General features: G+C 38.0%; 2 protein-coding genes across 6 annotated transcripts in view; one reads left to right on the top strand and one right to left on the bottom strand.

Annotated features, from left to right (window-relative positions):
• The window catches only part of CAPZA1 (capping actin protein of muscle Z-line subunit alpha 1), a 46,905-nt gene extending 45,621 nt beyond the window's left edge, over nucleotides 1-1,284 (bottom strand). Inside the window, exons 1-2 of the mRNA XM_002918249.4 lie at nucleotides 1,066-1,284; nucleotides 441-589 (exon numbers count right to left, since the gene is read on the bottom strand). Of these exons, the coding sequence (XP_002918295.2) occupies nucleotides 441-589; nucleotides 1,066-1,255 (339 nt within the window). The 5' untranslated portion in view covers nucleotides 1,256-1,284. The remainder of the gene's footprint in view (nucleotides 1-440; nucleotides 590-1,065) is intronic.
• ST7L (suppression of tumorigenicity 7 like) overlaps nucleotides 758-16,857 on the top strand; it is a 113,585-nt gene continuing 97,485 nt past the window's right edge. For 4 of the 5 annotated variants that reach the window (XM_034654102.1, XM_034654099.1, XM_034654100.1 and 1 more), the window contains exons 1-5: nucleotides 1,189-1,417; nucleotides 3,247-3,329; nucleotides 7,333-7,492; nucleotides 9,313-9,367; nucleotides 12,676-12,791. In XM_034654102.1, the coding sequence (XP_034509993.1) occupies nucleotides 1,210-1,417; nucleotides 3,247-3,329; nucleotides 7,333-7,492; nucleotides 9,313-9,367; nucleotides 12,676-12,791 (622 nt within the window). In that variant the 5' untranslated portion in view covers nucleotides 1,189-1,209. Of the gene's footprint in view, nucleotides 919-1,188; nucleotides 1,418-3,246; nucleotides 3,330-7,332; nucleotides 7,493-9,312; nucleotides 9,368-12,675; nucleotides 12,792-16,857 lie in introns of those variants that run through there. The other variant, XM_034654103.1, reaches the window with a different exon arrangement.

Raw genomic sequence — 16,857 nt, 5'->3', positions numbered from 1 at the left:
CACCCTGACCAGGAAGTGACTCGCCCTAACTAGCCTCAATCATATCTAAAAAATGGGGGGATGGGGAGAGCCCTAACAGTTAAAGGCGGTAAAGTAACTGCTTCTTGATACGTCGAGACATCACCATCGCCCCCTCTTAATTACAGAAGAAAGTCCACAGTCACGATTCAATAAAAGAAAGTCTCTTCTCTTGCAGGAAGGTCACTGGGCTGTGCCTCAGGCCCAAGAGGAGAAAAAGAGAGTTGAGGAATGGGGAACTGGGGCCACCGTGAGGCAGACGAAAGCCCCTAAAGAGAGAAGCGTCCCAACTGTAGAGCGTATGCCAGCACAGGCCAAGAAGCTTCTTTTTCCCGGGGACACTGCCAGGGTTCCCACCGCAGCCAGGTCGGCCCCTGTTCCCTGCCGCGAGAGGAGGCAAGAGAGAGAGGCGGACCCCTTACCTTCTCCTCATCCGACACCCGGTCCTCAAAGTCGGCCATCTTGGGCTGCTCTGGCCCAGCCCGGCCCCGGCGCGAGGCAGGCCGGGAAGGAAGCTGAGTGATGGAATCACCGCGGGGGCCGTCGGAAGGACCCGCCCGGAAACGCCGACCTAGAGGGCGCCATGTCAGTTACGGGCGGGGTGGTGGTTGCGAGAGCCGGCGCTCTGGGACGTCTCTAGGTCGGCCGTTAAGACTTTTCCTTAAATGATTTTAAGTCTAATACCTTTCTCACCGAGTTACATTCATTTCCCCCATTCATTTATGAGACACTGGGAACGTGTTTCGATTACTCCTGACACCTGAGCTCCATCCGACCAAATAGCAATTGCTACTGTAAGGCTTTCCCGGTACCAGTGATCTCCGTGGCAGCCGAGCCCAAAGGGCGAAGCGCTGCTCGGGCCCTGGAACAGTTGGTGGCTTTTCCAACCCCAGGAATAGGGTGAGAGATGACCCTCACTCGTATGGAAACAGAAACATTTCACTCCTAGGTCACATCTCAGTCCAGTTCCTCCAGAGTATGTGCCGCTAGTCACCCCTTCCCGCCCTTCGAAGGAAAGGTAACCCCAGTCCTGGGACGCTCCTCCACCTGCCAAATTTTCCTTGGTCGGCGTTCCCTGGAACTCAGACTTCACAGGGGCCAAGTTCAGGTCCGCCACTATCCCAGGATTCCCGACTCCCGGTTTCCTGCCCTTCTCCCCTCCCAGCTCCCGGAGCCTGCGGGAGCGACAAGATGGCGGACGGTGACGGCTTGGGTGAAGCAGCAACTGCTGCGGCATCTCCTCCTGCACCTGCTCCCGGCCTGAGCCTGTCGCTGGGCTGGAGGGAGCGGCTGCGGGCCGGGCTGGCGGGGACTGGGGCCTCCCTGTGGTTCGTGGCGGGGCTGGGACTGCTTTACGCTCTGAGGGTCCCGCTGAGGCTGTGTGAGAATTTGGCTGCGGGTGAGAGGCCCAGACCTCCTTGGGGACGGGCGGGGGGCTAGGGGCAGGGGGCAAAGGGCGGAGATTCTCCGCAGTCACTGGAGGGCTTTGGAGATGAGTGGGTGGTGCGCGACCTAGTGGGTTCTTTTTCTCTTGGGACGCAACTCCGCAGCTGATTGTCAAACCTGAGCTGCACCTATGGACTCCTCCCTTGAGCTCTTAAGATCCGCCCTCTCTCTTCTGTCCTCGTTTACCCGAGGAAGAGCCACCTGACAAGCTGTGGGCTTCAGGTAGTATGACAGATGAGAGCATTTTCATATCGGCTGCAGAATTTATATACACTCCCAGCATTGGTAGGCTCCCTTGAAAATTATTCTTTGGAGTCTCGCCGATTAGCTAAGAGTTCCCACACCCAGACAACAAAGATGAGCGCTTCCGCGTTCAAAGACCTAAAAGGAAAAAAATGCCGTGACCTTAGCCAACCATTATCATATTTTAAGATAGTTCTGTCAAGAAAGTTTTCGTGGTATCTTGGTCTGTTCTTTGCTTTAGACTTTATCTTGAGTAATAAAACAGTGCAGGAAGTAAAGGGAAGGAGCCACAAACAGTAATGGGTACTTTCCTTACTTCTTTCAACATTTGTAGAAAGCTTACTATGTAGTCTGAGCTGCAGATACAAAGGCATGTAAGAAGTGATGAACCCCGTGGATTCTGCAAATACTCTCCTTTACCTGTAGCCAGGACAAAGTGGATGGGAGCCAGGGCCTCTTATCATGTCATTACAGTATTTCCACTCAAGTTTTGAACAAAATGAAAGTATTTCTGCTGTGTGATGACTGTGACTATCAGTACCTGTGGTTTATTTTTTTGCAGCAAGAAAAGGCAAATGTCTCCTTTTCTATTTCATAAGATGACACGAAATACTGTGAAATAATGTTCTGAAATATTTTGGACTTTTTAGAACATAGGTTCTATGTAAGTTCGGATATAACTACATACTAAAACAAACTAAATAAATTGGCCTTTCTAGACTGTTTGAAAGAACTAATTTGGTGTTTCTGTAACTGGTTAATGAAGTGCTTACTAGTGGTTTGCATGCTCAGTAAAATATTATTTATTGACATTTATTACTTATTTTTCCACGTGTTAACTAGCTAGCACTGTTTAGATGAGAGTAGTTAACTATGATAGATTTTTATTTATTTCTGAAACCCGTAGTATTTATGAGATAGTTATTGGAAGTGAAAAACTGGTCCAGGCTTTCAGTGAGTCAGGTTCAAGGAGTTCTCTCAGTCTGTTGCTATTCCCTTTGATTTATTTTGCCTGTCTAGCTGACATACCAAATACATACACATACTGGTTCCTTGTCTCTAATTTGAAACACTGGTTTGTATCTCACCAAATACATACACATACTGGTTCCTTGTCTCTAATTTGAAACACTGGTTTGTATCTCACCAAAATAATTAGGGAGTGGTTTTAAATCTCCTTTGTAACAAGATGTTTGTTTAGCTTATCCTTAGGGTTTTGCAAAACTTCTTGTCCAAGTTATGGTTTATAAGTTCTTAATTTATTCTCAAAAGTAAACTGAGTGGTCTCATTTTGATTTGCTTATTTAACAAATTATCAGTTTAAAATGCTACCCTTGCATGTTCAAAGGTAATTTTTAAGATATGATACAATGGGACTTTAAAGTACCTTTTTAAAAATTACAACTTTCTCAAACAAATCTTATACTCGATATTAACTCTGTTTATGTTCCTCCACTCATAAAGACACCTGCATATTTGTAACTTGAGTATTTTGAATTTGCATGTTTTTAACCTTTGATTTTTTTTTTCCTTTTGCAGTGACAGTATTTTTAAATTCACTGACACCCAAATTCTATGTGGCACTTACAGGAACATCTTCTTTGATATCAGGACTAATATTTGTAAGTAGTTTCCATTTCCTTCATGGTTTGGTATTTATCTAAAGATCAGATATCTTTATATGGTTACAATAATTATAAATACTTATAGATCAGTATTCTCAACATGTGTTCAGAATTTGAAAAAACTCTGTATCTTCCTCTCCACTTTTAGAGACTGGCAGTATTCATTTGTATATGAAAGACTATTGTATACTGGAAGGGGCAGGGATTGGTGGTAGGTTCTCAACTAGATGCTTGCAGGGCCTAGTTTAGTAACAAAAATGAATGAAATAGGCAGAGTGTAAAAATTAAGTTCCTTATTTACTTTTAGGACTGGGTAATCTGGACAATGCGTGCTCCTTCTGGAAGGGGATAAAGTTAGTTGTTGCCATATAGATTTGCAGACCACTAGTATGAGATCTTCCAATTTTTCATATGATTTTGAAAGAATCTGGATGCAACAAGTTTTTATATAAAAGTCTCCCAATACTTTAACCTTGGCGACATTGGGCAGACTAAAAATGTGTATCTTGAATTCAGCCTATAGGTAGCCATTTATCCTCTCTGGAGTGTTTGAGAGCAGAGCCATGCTAACCATCACTTTATTTATTTATTTTTTAATTGTGAGAAGAAAATTTTTTTTAATTGAAGTATAGCTGACATACAATATTATATTAGTTTTCAGAACCATCACTTTAGTTGTGTGACTTTGAGCAAGTTAACTTTTCTAAGCTTTAATTTCCTCATCTATAAATTGGAGATGATAATAATATCAACTTCATAGGATTATGAAAACTAAATGAGATAATGTGTCTAAGAGCTTTCAATAACATGGTAGCTAGCTCAGAGTGAGCACGTAATGAATTTTGGCCATTATTATTCTGAGAAGTCTTCACTTTATTTTTATTTTTAAAGATTTTATTTATTTATTTGACAGAGAGTGAGAGACAGCCAATGAGAGAGGGAACACAGGCAGGGGGAGTGGGAGAGGAAGAAGCAGGCTCCCAGCGGAGCTCAATCCCAGAACGCCAGGAACACGCCCGGAGCTGAAGGCAGACACTTAACGACTGAGCCACCTAGGCGTCCCATCCCTTGTCTTAATTGACTGAACTATCATTTTTAATTACAAAGTTAAAAAATATATATACATAATCTCTTTTAACATCCCTGGAAGCTAGTGTTTCCTAGTATAAACTTTGGAAAAATACTGCTACAGATAAAAATCTTAGGAAGTATGGCATGCATGAGCAATGAACTTTTCTGTGCTTTTTTCTCATCTCTAGATGGTGCTCTTCTATTATAGTTTAAATAACGGCATTTGTATAGGAGTGTTTTTTGTTTCTGTTTGGTTTTTTTTTTTTAATAGGGACTAATACTTGGCCATTTTGTTAAAGTGAAATGCTAGACAAGAAAGGGATTTTCTCTTGATCAAAAAAAAATTACTGAGGAATTTAGGATGAAACTATGTGTTAATATAGTTAAATTAGTTAAAATTTACTGATTATAAAGCCCACTCATGGTTAAATGTATTTTAGCGTATTTAGTCAATAACATGTGAAAATCTAAATAAAGAGAATGACCTATCTTTAAACACTGATGAATGGAAAAAGCATTAGTCTTAGAACCAGAAGGTGTAGTTTTGAGTCTCAACTCTGCCACTTACTAGGTGATAACTTTGGGCAAGTCACATAATTCTCTGAGTTTTAATTTCCTCATAAGAGGGGGAAAAGCTTACACATGTATTATATATGTATAAAACATAATACGTATAATATGTAAAACAGTTCTTAACATTTCTTCTTTTTTTTTTTTTTTTAAAGATTTTATTTATTCGTTTGACAGAGATAGAGACAGCCAGTGAGAGAGGGAACACGCAGGGGGAGTGGGAGAGGGAGAAGCAGGCTCCCAGCGGAGGAGCCTGATGTGGGGCTCGATCCCATAACGCCGGGATCACGCCCTGAGCCGAAGGCAGACGCTTAACGACTGAGCCACCCAGGCGCCCCAACATTTCTTCTTTTTAAACCAGAGTTTTAAGTTTACAAAAATTAAGAAATTCATAGTAATAGCATCGTATGGTGACAATACACTTGTGGTAAGCATAGCATAATGTGTAGAGAAGTCAAATCACTATATTATACACCCGAAACTAATGTAACAATGTAACATTGTGGATCGACTATACTCAAATAAAAACACTTTTAAGTAAATGGATTAGGCTCAGTAAGAGATTAACAACAGTAGCTAATAATAAAATTGAGTGGTTATAACAATATACTATAAAGAAAATTAGGAAATTCAAGTAACATTTTAGAGGTTAAACTGTGTCATGACCTTTATAATATTGATGAGTTTTTATTAGCAAAGGTTACTATGTTTATAATTTCTTTTACCCCCTGAAATACAGAAGGTATCTATGCTGTTTGTGTTACTTCCACCAGAAGGGGTAGGGGATAGTGTGCTTGGGAGCTTGAAGAATAGCAATGAAGCCAATTGTTTAGCTAATTATTACAAGTGAAAAGATTACTCTGAAAGGAAAACTCAAGATCCAGTGGGAATATTGTTTTCTGTTCTGTGGAATCAGGGAGAGTTCCTTGAGGATCTGTCATTTAAGCTGAAACCCAAAAGAGTGTTGAGAATGCTAGAGTGGCCAAATATGAAACATTCTGCTATTCAACACAGCTTTTTTTTTGCTTTTTTTTTTTTTTCAAGTAATCTCTAGCCCAACACGTGGCTTGAACTTACAACCTGGAGATCAAGAGTCGCATGCTCTACTGACTGAGCCAGCCAGGTGCTCCCACAGAGCTTCTTTTGATTCCTCTTTTTATAACAGTGATAAGCCATGAAAACATAAAGGGGTGAATATCCTGAATTTTTCATGGTTCAATATGAGAATCAACCTCTTGGGGCGCCTGGGTGGCGCAGTCCGTAAGCGTCTGCCTTCAGCTCAGGGCGTGATCCCAGTGTGCTGGGATCGAGTCCCACATCAAGCTTCTCCACTAGGAGCCTGTTTCTTCCTCTCCCACTCCCCCTGCTTGTGTTCCCTCTCTCACTGGCTGTCTTTCTCTGTCAAATAAATAAATCTTAAAAAAAAAAAAAGAGAGAGAGAGAATCAACCTTTTAACCTACATTAATTATACTGCCAAATACTGGAGTAGTACTTCATCGTTCAAAAGGCATTTACAATTCTGGTTAACCAAAATTAATAGAACATTGAAGCTCTCAGAGGTTAGAGGTTAAATGACTTATCCAGAGCACCGGTGGACTGGGAGTCAAATGTGGGCTTTCTAACCCTAGTCTTAATCCACCATGCTGGTTGTTTCAAAATTGTTTTTCTTTTTTTTTTTTTTTAAAGATTTTATTTATTTATTTGACAGAGATAGAGACTGCCAGCGAGAGAGGGAACACAAGCAAGGGGAGTGGGAGAGGAAGAAGCAGGCTCATAGCAGAGGAGCCTGATGTGGGGCTCGATCCCACAACGCCGGGATCACGCCCTGAGCTGAAGGCAGATGCCTAACCACTGTGCCACCTAGGCGCCCCTCAAAATTGTTTTTCTTTTAATTATGCTACAGATGGAATAAAACGACAATGTAACATAACAGAGTTAGATTATTTACAGATTAAATGCTTCTTGCTTGTTTGTTTGTTTGTTTTAAGTAATCTCTACACCCAGCATTGAGCTCGAACTCACAATGCAGAGACCAAGAGTCACATGTTCTACTGACTGAGCCAGCTAGGCACCCCCGTTTCTCATTGTTTTTTTAATATTTCTTTTATAGATATGCTTCTTCTAGTTTTGCCTCACCTTATCTAAATTTCATAACAAAGCTATGAAAAAGGTATTTTATTTTTGCCTGGCATGTGTTATTGGGGAATCTTATATTTGGCTTATATTTTGGAAGGAGAGTGCATTTAAAATGCCGGATTAAACATGAATATCTTGAAAGAATATTTTAATTTGAGCTCACCGATCTGCTGATCAGTTCTATTTGAAGTTGAGGATTTTTTTTTTGTTTGTTTGTCATAGATATTTGAATGGTGGTACTTCCATAAGCACGGCACATCTTTTATTGAACAAGTGTCCGTGAGCCATTTGCGGCCACTGATGGGAGGAACAGAAAGCAGCGTCTCAGAGCCAGGTTCTTCTAGCACCAGAGAAAATGAAACCAGCAGACAGAATTTGTCAGGTGACTCTTTATGTAATATGTTTTCGAGCTGTAGAGTTAAGATTGTGTTTGCCTGTGGGAGATAGAAAACTCACAACAGAGAGAAGTTTGTCTTTCATGTAAGTATAGATAATCTACAGCTGATATGGAGAGCAATGACCATCTGAGACCCAGTCTCCCATTTTGTTAGCCTGCCATCTCCAAGTGAAGTTTTTCCTTGTGGTCCAAGACTGTTGCTCTTGTTTATGCCATCATATCCACATTCCAATCAGCAGGAAGGAGACTAGGCCAGTAGAAGGCCACCCTTTACCCCTACTCAACCCAACAGCAGCCAAGGGTACTTCTCAGAGTGTTACATACTATTTTAGCTTACTTCCTACTGGTCAGACCTAAGTAGCTATAAGGGAAGCTAGAAATTGTAACCATTTTCTCAGCATACATATGCTCAGGTAATAATTAGGAGATCTTATTAGATAAAGAAGAGAACAGAGACAATTAGTCATTTCTGCCAACATAACAAAGTTAAGAAAAATACTTTTTTCCTCTCAATATATTTACAAAGGCATCAAAATCTCAGTTACTCACGTATAGATACTTCATTGTCATACTTTAATTGTAGGCTATTCCTCTATATGTATCCAGTAATACAAAGTGAATATTATTAATGATATGCAATTAGGAAAGTAAAAATTTGAAGGTCAGATAGAAATGATATTTTTGGATTATTGTTCCTTTAATTTGATATCAGTAAAATTCATATAGTAATAATACAAATGACTTAATTCCATAGAGTGCCATTTGTTCAGTAAGACTAGCCACTAGAGTTGTATTAGTTTAGTAGGAAAATACTGCTACTTTTTAGATGTGGTCAGGGAAAGTCTCTGAGAAAGCGCCTTTTAGGCTGAGCCCTGAAGCATGAGTGGGTATTGACCAGGAATAGTAGGGATGGGATTGGCAACCATTTAAGAGTACAGGAGGGAATAATGGTACTTTTCTTTCCCCTTTTCTTTTCTCCTGTTTCATAAAATAATTACAGAACTCCTAAGAATAAGACATATTAAGATGAATATGACATAGATCTGTCCTCAAGAGGCTGAGTCCAGTATGTAAATAATTATGACAATAATGCATTATATTATCTTATTCCCTGATGTGAGATTGAGGATATCATTGCATACGGAGAGTGAAGACACTCTCTACCCTGCACTTTAGCCTAACTATACAGTGTGGTTTTTATGATGCTTCCTCTCCTTCGAATGTTCTTCATCTGGCAACCTTCTGCTCATCTTTTACCATGATTCAGTGTCAGTTCAAATGTTACCTCCTTTCTAAAGCCTTTTCTAATTTCCCCAGAGAAAAATTAATCACTTTCTTTTTTTCTTCTCTTGGAACAAAACGTATCTGTACTATAGCACTTATCACACAGTTTAGATGGTAGTTTACATGACTGACTCTCATGTGACATTTCATTCATTTAAACAAGTTAGTTCCAAATGCTGTGCTAGGCTCCAAGAATACAAAAATGAACAAAGCTGTAAGAGCTCATATTCTAAAGGGAGAAACTGAAAACCAAAGGGATAATCACATTGTAATGTATTAAGTGAAGTGCTGTAATTGAATTATGAACTAAATACTATAGAGATATAAATAGGAGAATGACTAGATTTAATTGTATACTTTGTGACAGCAGGGGTAATCCAGGCCTTATTTATCTTTGTGCTATCTGGCTAGCACTGTGCATAGCATACAGTAACTATACAATAAATGTTGGTGAAATTAAGATTTAACTGCAGTTGATTAAACTAATTCATTTCCCTTTTTTTCCTCCCTTTGTTTTTTAGAATGCAAGGTGTGGAGAAACCCTCTAAATCTTTTCAGAGGAGCAGAATATAGGAGGTATTACGTTTTGCCTTCAGTATAATTATAGCATTAGTTTTAGAGTAGAAGTATTATGGAAACATTTGTTTGTATAAACACATCAGAGCTCTTCTAGTTGGAGACACTGATATATAATAAGGTAAAATGATTAGCCCAAGCTTTAGTTGGCAACATCTTCACTGTATTTACTTCTATAGTCATGAGAAACATTGCTTCAAACCATATGTTTGTGATAATAGTAAGTATACATTTGGCTCCTGGTTTTGGCAGAAAGCCTTTTCAGAGAATTCATGAGATTAAGAAAAGAAGTACAAATGTCAGCATATTCTTATGCATATATGTTCAATTTCAAAATTTATTTGAGAACTCACTAGAAAATAACAGTCTGGGGGCGCCTGGGTGGCACAGCGGTTAAGCGTCTGCCTTCTGCTCAGGGCGTGATCCCAGCGTTCTGGGATTGAGACCCGCATCAGGCTTCTCTGCTGGGAGCCTGCTTCTTCCTCTCCCACTCCCCCTGCTTGTGTTCCCTCTCTCGCTGGCTGTCTCTCTCTCTGTCGAATAAATAAATAAAATCTTAAAAAAAAAAAAAAAAGAAAATAACAGTCTGAGTGTGAATATGAACTTCATTTGTGCAATAGTACTGGGTATAGTATTTTTATATTGTATTTTTTCAATTTTTTAAAAGATTTTTGTTTATTTTGAGAGAGAGCATGCACACGTGTGGGGAGGAGCAGAGGCAGAGGGAAGAGAGAATCTCAAGCAGACTCCATGCGGAGGGCAGAGCCCAATATGGGGCTGGATCTCACAACCCTGAGATCATGACCTGAGCCAAAATCAAGAGTTGGTCACTCAACCAACTGAGCCACCCAGCGCCCCTTGTATTTTATATTGTTACTTGCTATCCACACTACTGTGTCCAGTTTTCTTCTGATTTTAACTCTAGATGAGAGAACAGCTTTTGACACTTAAGCCCAAAGATACTTTATTTTAATAAGAACTGTGTTTTACGTGGAGGTAGACTGGGGCATGTTATTTAATTCATTCAACAAGAAACATTAGGTGTCTACTAGGTGTGGCCACTGTGCAAAATGATGGGGATACAGTGACCAAGCAATAATCCCTGTGCTTAAGGACTTGATAATGTAGGATAGGAGTATCCTGGGAAGGGAAAGCTATGTTTTTATGAGAGATGCCTTTAGTCTGTATTAAGGGATTCTGCAAGAAGCAAGTTCTTGAATATCTCAATCCATTTGTTAAAGTAAAAAGGTTTTAGGCAATTTCTTGTTGTATTACAGTTTTCACAAAGATATAAAAAAGAAATTTTTTATCTTAGTATCAGGGACACTTATACTTCTTTTTGAATGATTAGTTTCTCTTAATGTAAAAGTCTCAGTTGCATTGATAATCATTGTGTGGTTTTAGAAAGCTTAAAGTCCTATTGTCGTCAGCCTTTAGTAAGTGTACAGAACTCTGGTGTGTATTTCATATGTTAGATTAATTCCTGGCTCCACTGTATGGCCCAATTTTTGCTTTTACTGAGTCTTTTTTATTTGCTTGTAATTAAGGTCATTAATATACATTATATATTCTAACTCCTTTAAATCATTTTGGGAATAATGCAGATCATTAATTAGTCTTTCTACAGTTTAGAATATGTAGCAAAACTTTCTAATTGAACAAGGTTTGTACTTTCTCTTTTTTCTTTATGATAATTTCTCACAAAATAGCTTAAAAATTTTAAATAGCAATGCAACTTGGACTATTAAATTACTTAAAATCGTTTGTCATATACATATAAATTATACTTATGATGTGCTTTTAAAATGCTTTTTTGGATTTTAAAATGTATACATATTCACTGTAGAAAATTAGAAAATGAAGAGATGCATCAAAAAGAAAGTTAAAAAAAAAAAAAAGAAAGACCACCTTTTCCTACCAATAAGTGATAACTGCTATTAGTATTTCCATCCAGTCTCTCTTCTGTGTGCATGTATAGAAACAAAACTTGGGCATCATTGTGTGTATATAATTTTACATTCTTTTTTTCTAACATAGTGCATGAATTTTCCACATAATTTCTTCAGACATGAATTGCTTCTTTTTTTTTTTTTTTTTTTTTTTAAGAAGGGGAGCATCTCAAGCAGATGCTCCACTGAGTGTGGAGCCTGACAAGGGGCTTAATCCCAGGACCCTGAGATCATGACCTGAGCCAGAATCAAGAGTCAGATGCTTAAAGTCGACTGAGCCACCCAAGTGCCCCTTCATATATGAATTTCTCCAAAAACATGGTTTTAAATGATTGTACTCTATTCTGTTATATGGAGATACCTTACCTATTGCTCCCCTATCTGGGTCACAGATTATGTTTCACAGTCAACATTTACACTAGAGGGGTATCTTTATATATAAATATTTAGCATATGATATTAAACACCTGCAATTATTTCCTTAGGGCTGATTTGTAGCACTGAGATTCCCGAATTAAAGGGTGTGAACGGTATTTTTTTCCCTCTCCCCTTTAGTATTTTCTTTTTTTTCATTTATGGAGATTTTCAAAAATTAAAAAGTAGAGAGCATGGCATAATAGAATTCCACATACCCATCCCTTAGCTAGATGTGAATATTTTTAAGACTCCTAATAGATATTACCTCATTGATTTTTGGAAAGAGAAACGTAAATGCTAGTTTACATTTATACCAGCAGTATGTGTGAGTCAATTTACCTCATCCTCAGCAACATATATTCTCCATTTGACCGATGAAAAGTAAAAATTTGTTAATTTAACTCACTATTTGTTAATTACTAATGGGATTGGACCTTTAAAAATGTATTTATTAGCCAGTTTGTTAACTTGTTATTAATTTTTGTGGGTTTCAGGGGATATGAAAGTTTAAATTTCTAATTTAGTAAAATCTGGGGAAAGTTGCAATTTCTTTATACTCTGAAAGCCCTTTACCATTTTGATATCTAGTAAAAGGCCACCTATGTTTTCTTCTAGTTTCTTTGTAGTTTTACTTTTAATAATTCTAATTCACTGAGAATTTGAGTATATTTAATAAGTTATGTATCTAAGTCAAATTGTCTTATCCTCTCAAATCTAATTTAGAAGCACTAATAATCTGGCCTTTTCCCTTTTGGTTTTTGATGCTTTATTGTCATATTGTAAGTAGTTTGTATTGTTATCTCTTGTTTTTCTGATAATAATCTCTTAAAACATCCTGAAATAGAATTTGTAGCAGTATATTTTTGCATTTTTAATACTGTCTGTTTTAGTAGGTGGAGACTCTCATGTTCAATTTCCCTATTTTCTTGTGTTTTGGTAAAGATACACTTGGGTGACTGGTAAAGAGCCACTTACATACTGTGATATGAATTTGTCAGCTCAGGACCATCAGACCTTTTTCACCTGTGACACAGACTTTTTACGTCCTTCAGACACAGGTATGTGTCATATCTGTTCATGGGGTTACTAGTGGTGATGAAAATTATTTTACAAATTCTTTGGAGTTATTTATTATAATATACAAAGTTATTTGGCTTGAGGTTGTTTGCGTCATGGATAAGAGACCCAGATTAAATCGAAACTAAATATGAATGTAAACTAGGTTGTTTCACTACCTATCCTTCTTATAAAGAATTTAAAGTACTTTATAAAAATGTGAAATTGCTTCTTTTATTACTTAAAAAACCTTTCAGATCAAATACAGTAACTGCTCATGCAGAGAACAGTATACCCAATTTGGTCTGTGGAAGATAGTATTGAGACTCTTAAATACATGGTTAAAAACAGAGATCTTTATCACTGTTCTTTTACTTTGCCCTCTCCTTTCTTATCTATCCTCCTACTTTTATGCATCCTGCTTTTATCCTTCAAGATCCAAATTAAAAGTCACATTCTCCAGGAACCCTTTTCTGGGAACTCCAGAGTTAAACACTTTCTTCTTTGTAGTTCCACAGTACTTAGTCCAAGCCTCATTGAAACAATTCTAGTTAATTTATTCAACCACAAACATTTACTTGTTAATTTTATCATGTAGTTTTAATGTTTATCTTCCCTAATAGGGTGGGAAACTTTGGAAAGCAGGGACGATATTCTCATCGTCTTTCAATCCTTATCATCTAGCACATTGCCTGGCATACTGTAAATATTAATATTTATTCTTTGATGAACATAACAGTGAATGACCTTGGTGTCACAGATCTCTTAAGCAATTTCACTAATAATAGCTAACACTTGTATAGCACTTACTATGCACCAAGCACTGTTCAAAGCAATTTATGTAAATGTACTGATTTAATCTTCCCATTTTATGAGATAGGTACTTTTATCAGCCCCAGAAATAAAGGAATGGAAAAAAGAAAGGAAGGAAGGAAAGATGGAAGAAAGGAAAGAAGGAAGGAAGGGAGGCAGACAGGCAAAGGCAAATCAAGTAATATGCCCTAAGTAACCTAGGTAATAAATGGTAAAGATGGACTTCAAATTCAGGTCTGACTCTTAACCACTATACTACTACTGCTTCTACTCACTCTAGTGATATGCAAAAGAAAATCACCATGAGGGGTCTGAAAAGTAACCAGTTTTCTAGCATTGAAGTGAATTCTTTGTGATCTATATCTGTTGGACTAAATGTACTGAGGGTAGATGATAGCAGGAAATCCAAGGATCTTTGGAATGGTTACATAAAGGGGTTTAGTTGCAAAGAGGAGAAAAAGGAATTGCTTTATGTTTATATGCTTAGTGTTTATATTAATGGCAAAAGTGTTGGGTTGGGGAAATAACGGAAATGGAAATTAGTATGTTATGTTAACTTTAAGGACTAAAGTTGACTCTAAAAGTAACTCTAGAAATTAAGGCTTCACCTCCTTATCACAAGCAGAATTGCAGACATTGGTGGGCTTTTCAAATAAGCGACCATGGCTATCCACTAAAGGCGTGCTCTTAAAACATTTTTGTTCACTGTCTCCTAAAGGAATTTTGAAAAACTGTGTATCCTTTCAAACATTTTTAACTTGACATCATAAGATTAAATAATTGCAAAGAATATGATTTTTAGCATAGTTAAAAATAAAACTAGAATACCCTGTATTTGAATGTATCTTAAGAAATCTAATTACTTGATACCCACCATTATCCATTGAAAAAGACATTAATGAATACACTTTAGCAGTAGTAAATTTTATGTCCTTCTGCTTCTTGAACTCATCCATTTCACACCTTTATGTTATTTTATTATAATTATTGTGTCCTTGAGAGTCTTTTATTTATCACACATGCTGTTTCACAGTAAAATTTTTTTGTGTCAATTTTTAAAAATTTTAATTTCCTTTGATCATAAGGTTCTAAGTGGTATCATGTACTTTAGTTTTATTTTTGTCAAATCCTTAGAGCTACATAATTTGGCTTTCTCAGCTTTAGAAAATGTTCTCCATATAACCTAATTGGCTGGTTGAGTTCTCATTGTCAGTTCTATCAACCAGATCGTCTGACTTTTTTTTTTTATTTTAATGATTTTTTATTATATTATGTTAGTCACCATACAGTACATCCCCAGTTTCTGATGTAAAGTTTGATGCTTCATTAGTTGCGTATAACGCCCAGTGCAGCATGCAATACGTGCCCTCCTTACTACCCATCACTGGTCTATCCCAATCCCCCACCCCCCTCCTCTCTGAGGCCCTCAGTTTGTTTCTCATAGTCCATAGTCTCTCGTGTTTCATTCCCCCTTCTGATTACCCCCCCTTTCTTCCCCTACCAATCATTCTAGTTCTTATGTTCCATAGATGAGAGAAATCATATGATAATTGTGTTTCTCTGCTTGACTTATTTCACTTAGCATTATCTCCTCCAGTGCCGTCCATGTTGCAGCAAATGTTGAGAATTCGTTCTTTCTGATAGCTGAGTAATATTCCATTGTATATATGGACCACAGCTTCTTAATCCAGTCATCTGTTGAAGGGCATCTCGGCTCCTTCCATGATTTGGCTATTGTGGACAATGCAGCTATGAACATTGGGGTGCATATGGCCCTTCTCTTCACTACGTCTGTACCTTTGGGGTAAACCCCCAGTAGAGCAATGGCTGGATCATAGGGTAGCTCAATTTTTAACTTTTTAAGGGACCTCCACACTTTTCCAGAGTGGCTCTGTACCAACTTGCATTCCCACCAACAATGTAGGAGGGATCCCCTTTCTCCACATCCTCTCCAACAATTGTTGTTTCTTGCCTTGTCTATCTTTGCCATTCTAACTGGCGTAAGGTGGTATCTCAGTGTGGTTTTGATTTGAATTTCCCTGATGGCTAATGATTTTGAACATTTTTTCATGTGTCTGTTAGCCATTTGTATGTCTTCATTGGAAAAGTGTCTGTTCATATCTTCTGCCCATTTTATGATTTGTTTATTTGTTTCTCGTGTATTGAGTTTGAGAAGTTCTTTGTAGATCTTGGATACCAGTCCTTTATCTGTGGTGTCCTTTGCAAATATATTCTCCCATTCCGTGGGCTGTCTCTTAGTTTTTTTGACTGTTTCCTTGGCTGTGCAGAAGCTCTTTATCCTGATAAAGTCCCATAAGTTCATTTTATCTTTTATTTCTCTTGCCTTTGGAGATGTGTCGTGAAAAAGGTTGCTCTGGCCAATGTCGTAGAGGTTGCTGCCTATGTTCTTCTCTAGAATTTTGATGGATTCCTGTCTCACATTGAGGTCTTTCATCCATTTGGAGTTTATTTTTGTGTATGGTGTGAGAGAGTGGTCAAGTTTCATTCTTTTGCATGTAGCTGTCCAATTTTCCCAGCACCATTTATTGAAGAGACTGTCTTTTTTCCACCGGATGTTTTTTCCTGCTTTATCAAAGATTAGTTGCCCAAAGAGCCGAGGGTCCATTTCTGGGTTCTCTATTCTGTTCCATTGGTCGATGTGTCTGTTTTTGTGCCAGTACCATGCTGTCTTTGTGATCACAGCTTTGTAGTACAGCTCGAAATCTGGCATTGTGACGCCGACAGCTTTGTTTTTCCTTTTCAACAGTTCCTTGGAGATTTGGGGCCTTTTCTGTTTCCATACAAATTTAAGGACTATTTGTTCCAGTTCTTTGAAAAATGTCCTCGGTATTTTGATCGGGATAGCATTGAAAGTGTAGATTGCTCTGGGTAGTATGGACATTTTAACTATGTTAATTCTTCCAATCCATGAGCATGGAATATTTTTCCATCTTTTTATGTCTTCCTCAATATCTTTCAAAAGTGATCTATAGTTTCTAGGATATAGGTCCTTTACGTCTCTGGTTAAGTTAATTCCAAGGTAACGTATGGTTTTTGGTGCTATTGTAAATGGGATGGATTTCCTAATTTCTCTTTCTTCAGTCTCGTTATTCATTTATAGAAATGCAAGTGATTTCTGAGCATTGATTTTGTATCCCGCCACATTACTGAATTGCTGTATAATTTCTAATAGTTTGGGAGCGGATTCTTTTGGGTTTTCCATATAGAGTATCATGTCATCTGCGAAGAGAGACA

This window comes from Ailuropoda melanoleuca, chromosome 2 (genome assembly GCF_002007445.2).
Source record: "Ailuropoda melanoleuca isolate Jingjing chromosome 2, ASM200744v2, whole genome shotgun sequence".
Lineage (NCBI taxonomy): Eukaryota > Metazoa > Chordata > Mammalia > Carnivora > Ursidae > Ailuropoda > Ailuropoda melanoleuca.
The sequence above is the reverse complement of the archived record's forward strand: the minus strand, read 5'-3'. Positions and strand labels throughout refer to the sequence as shown.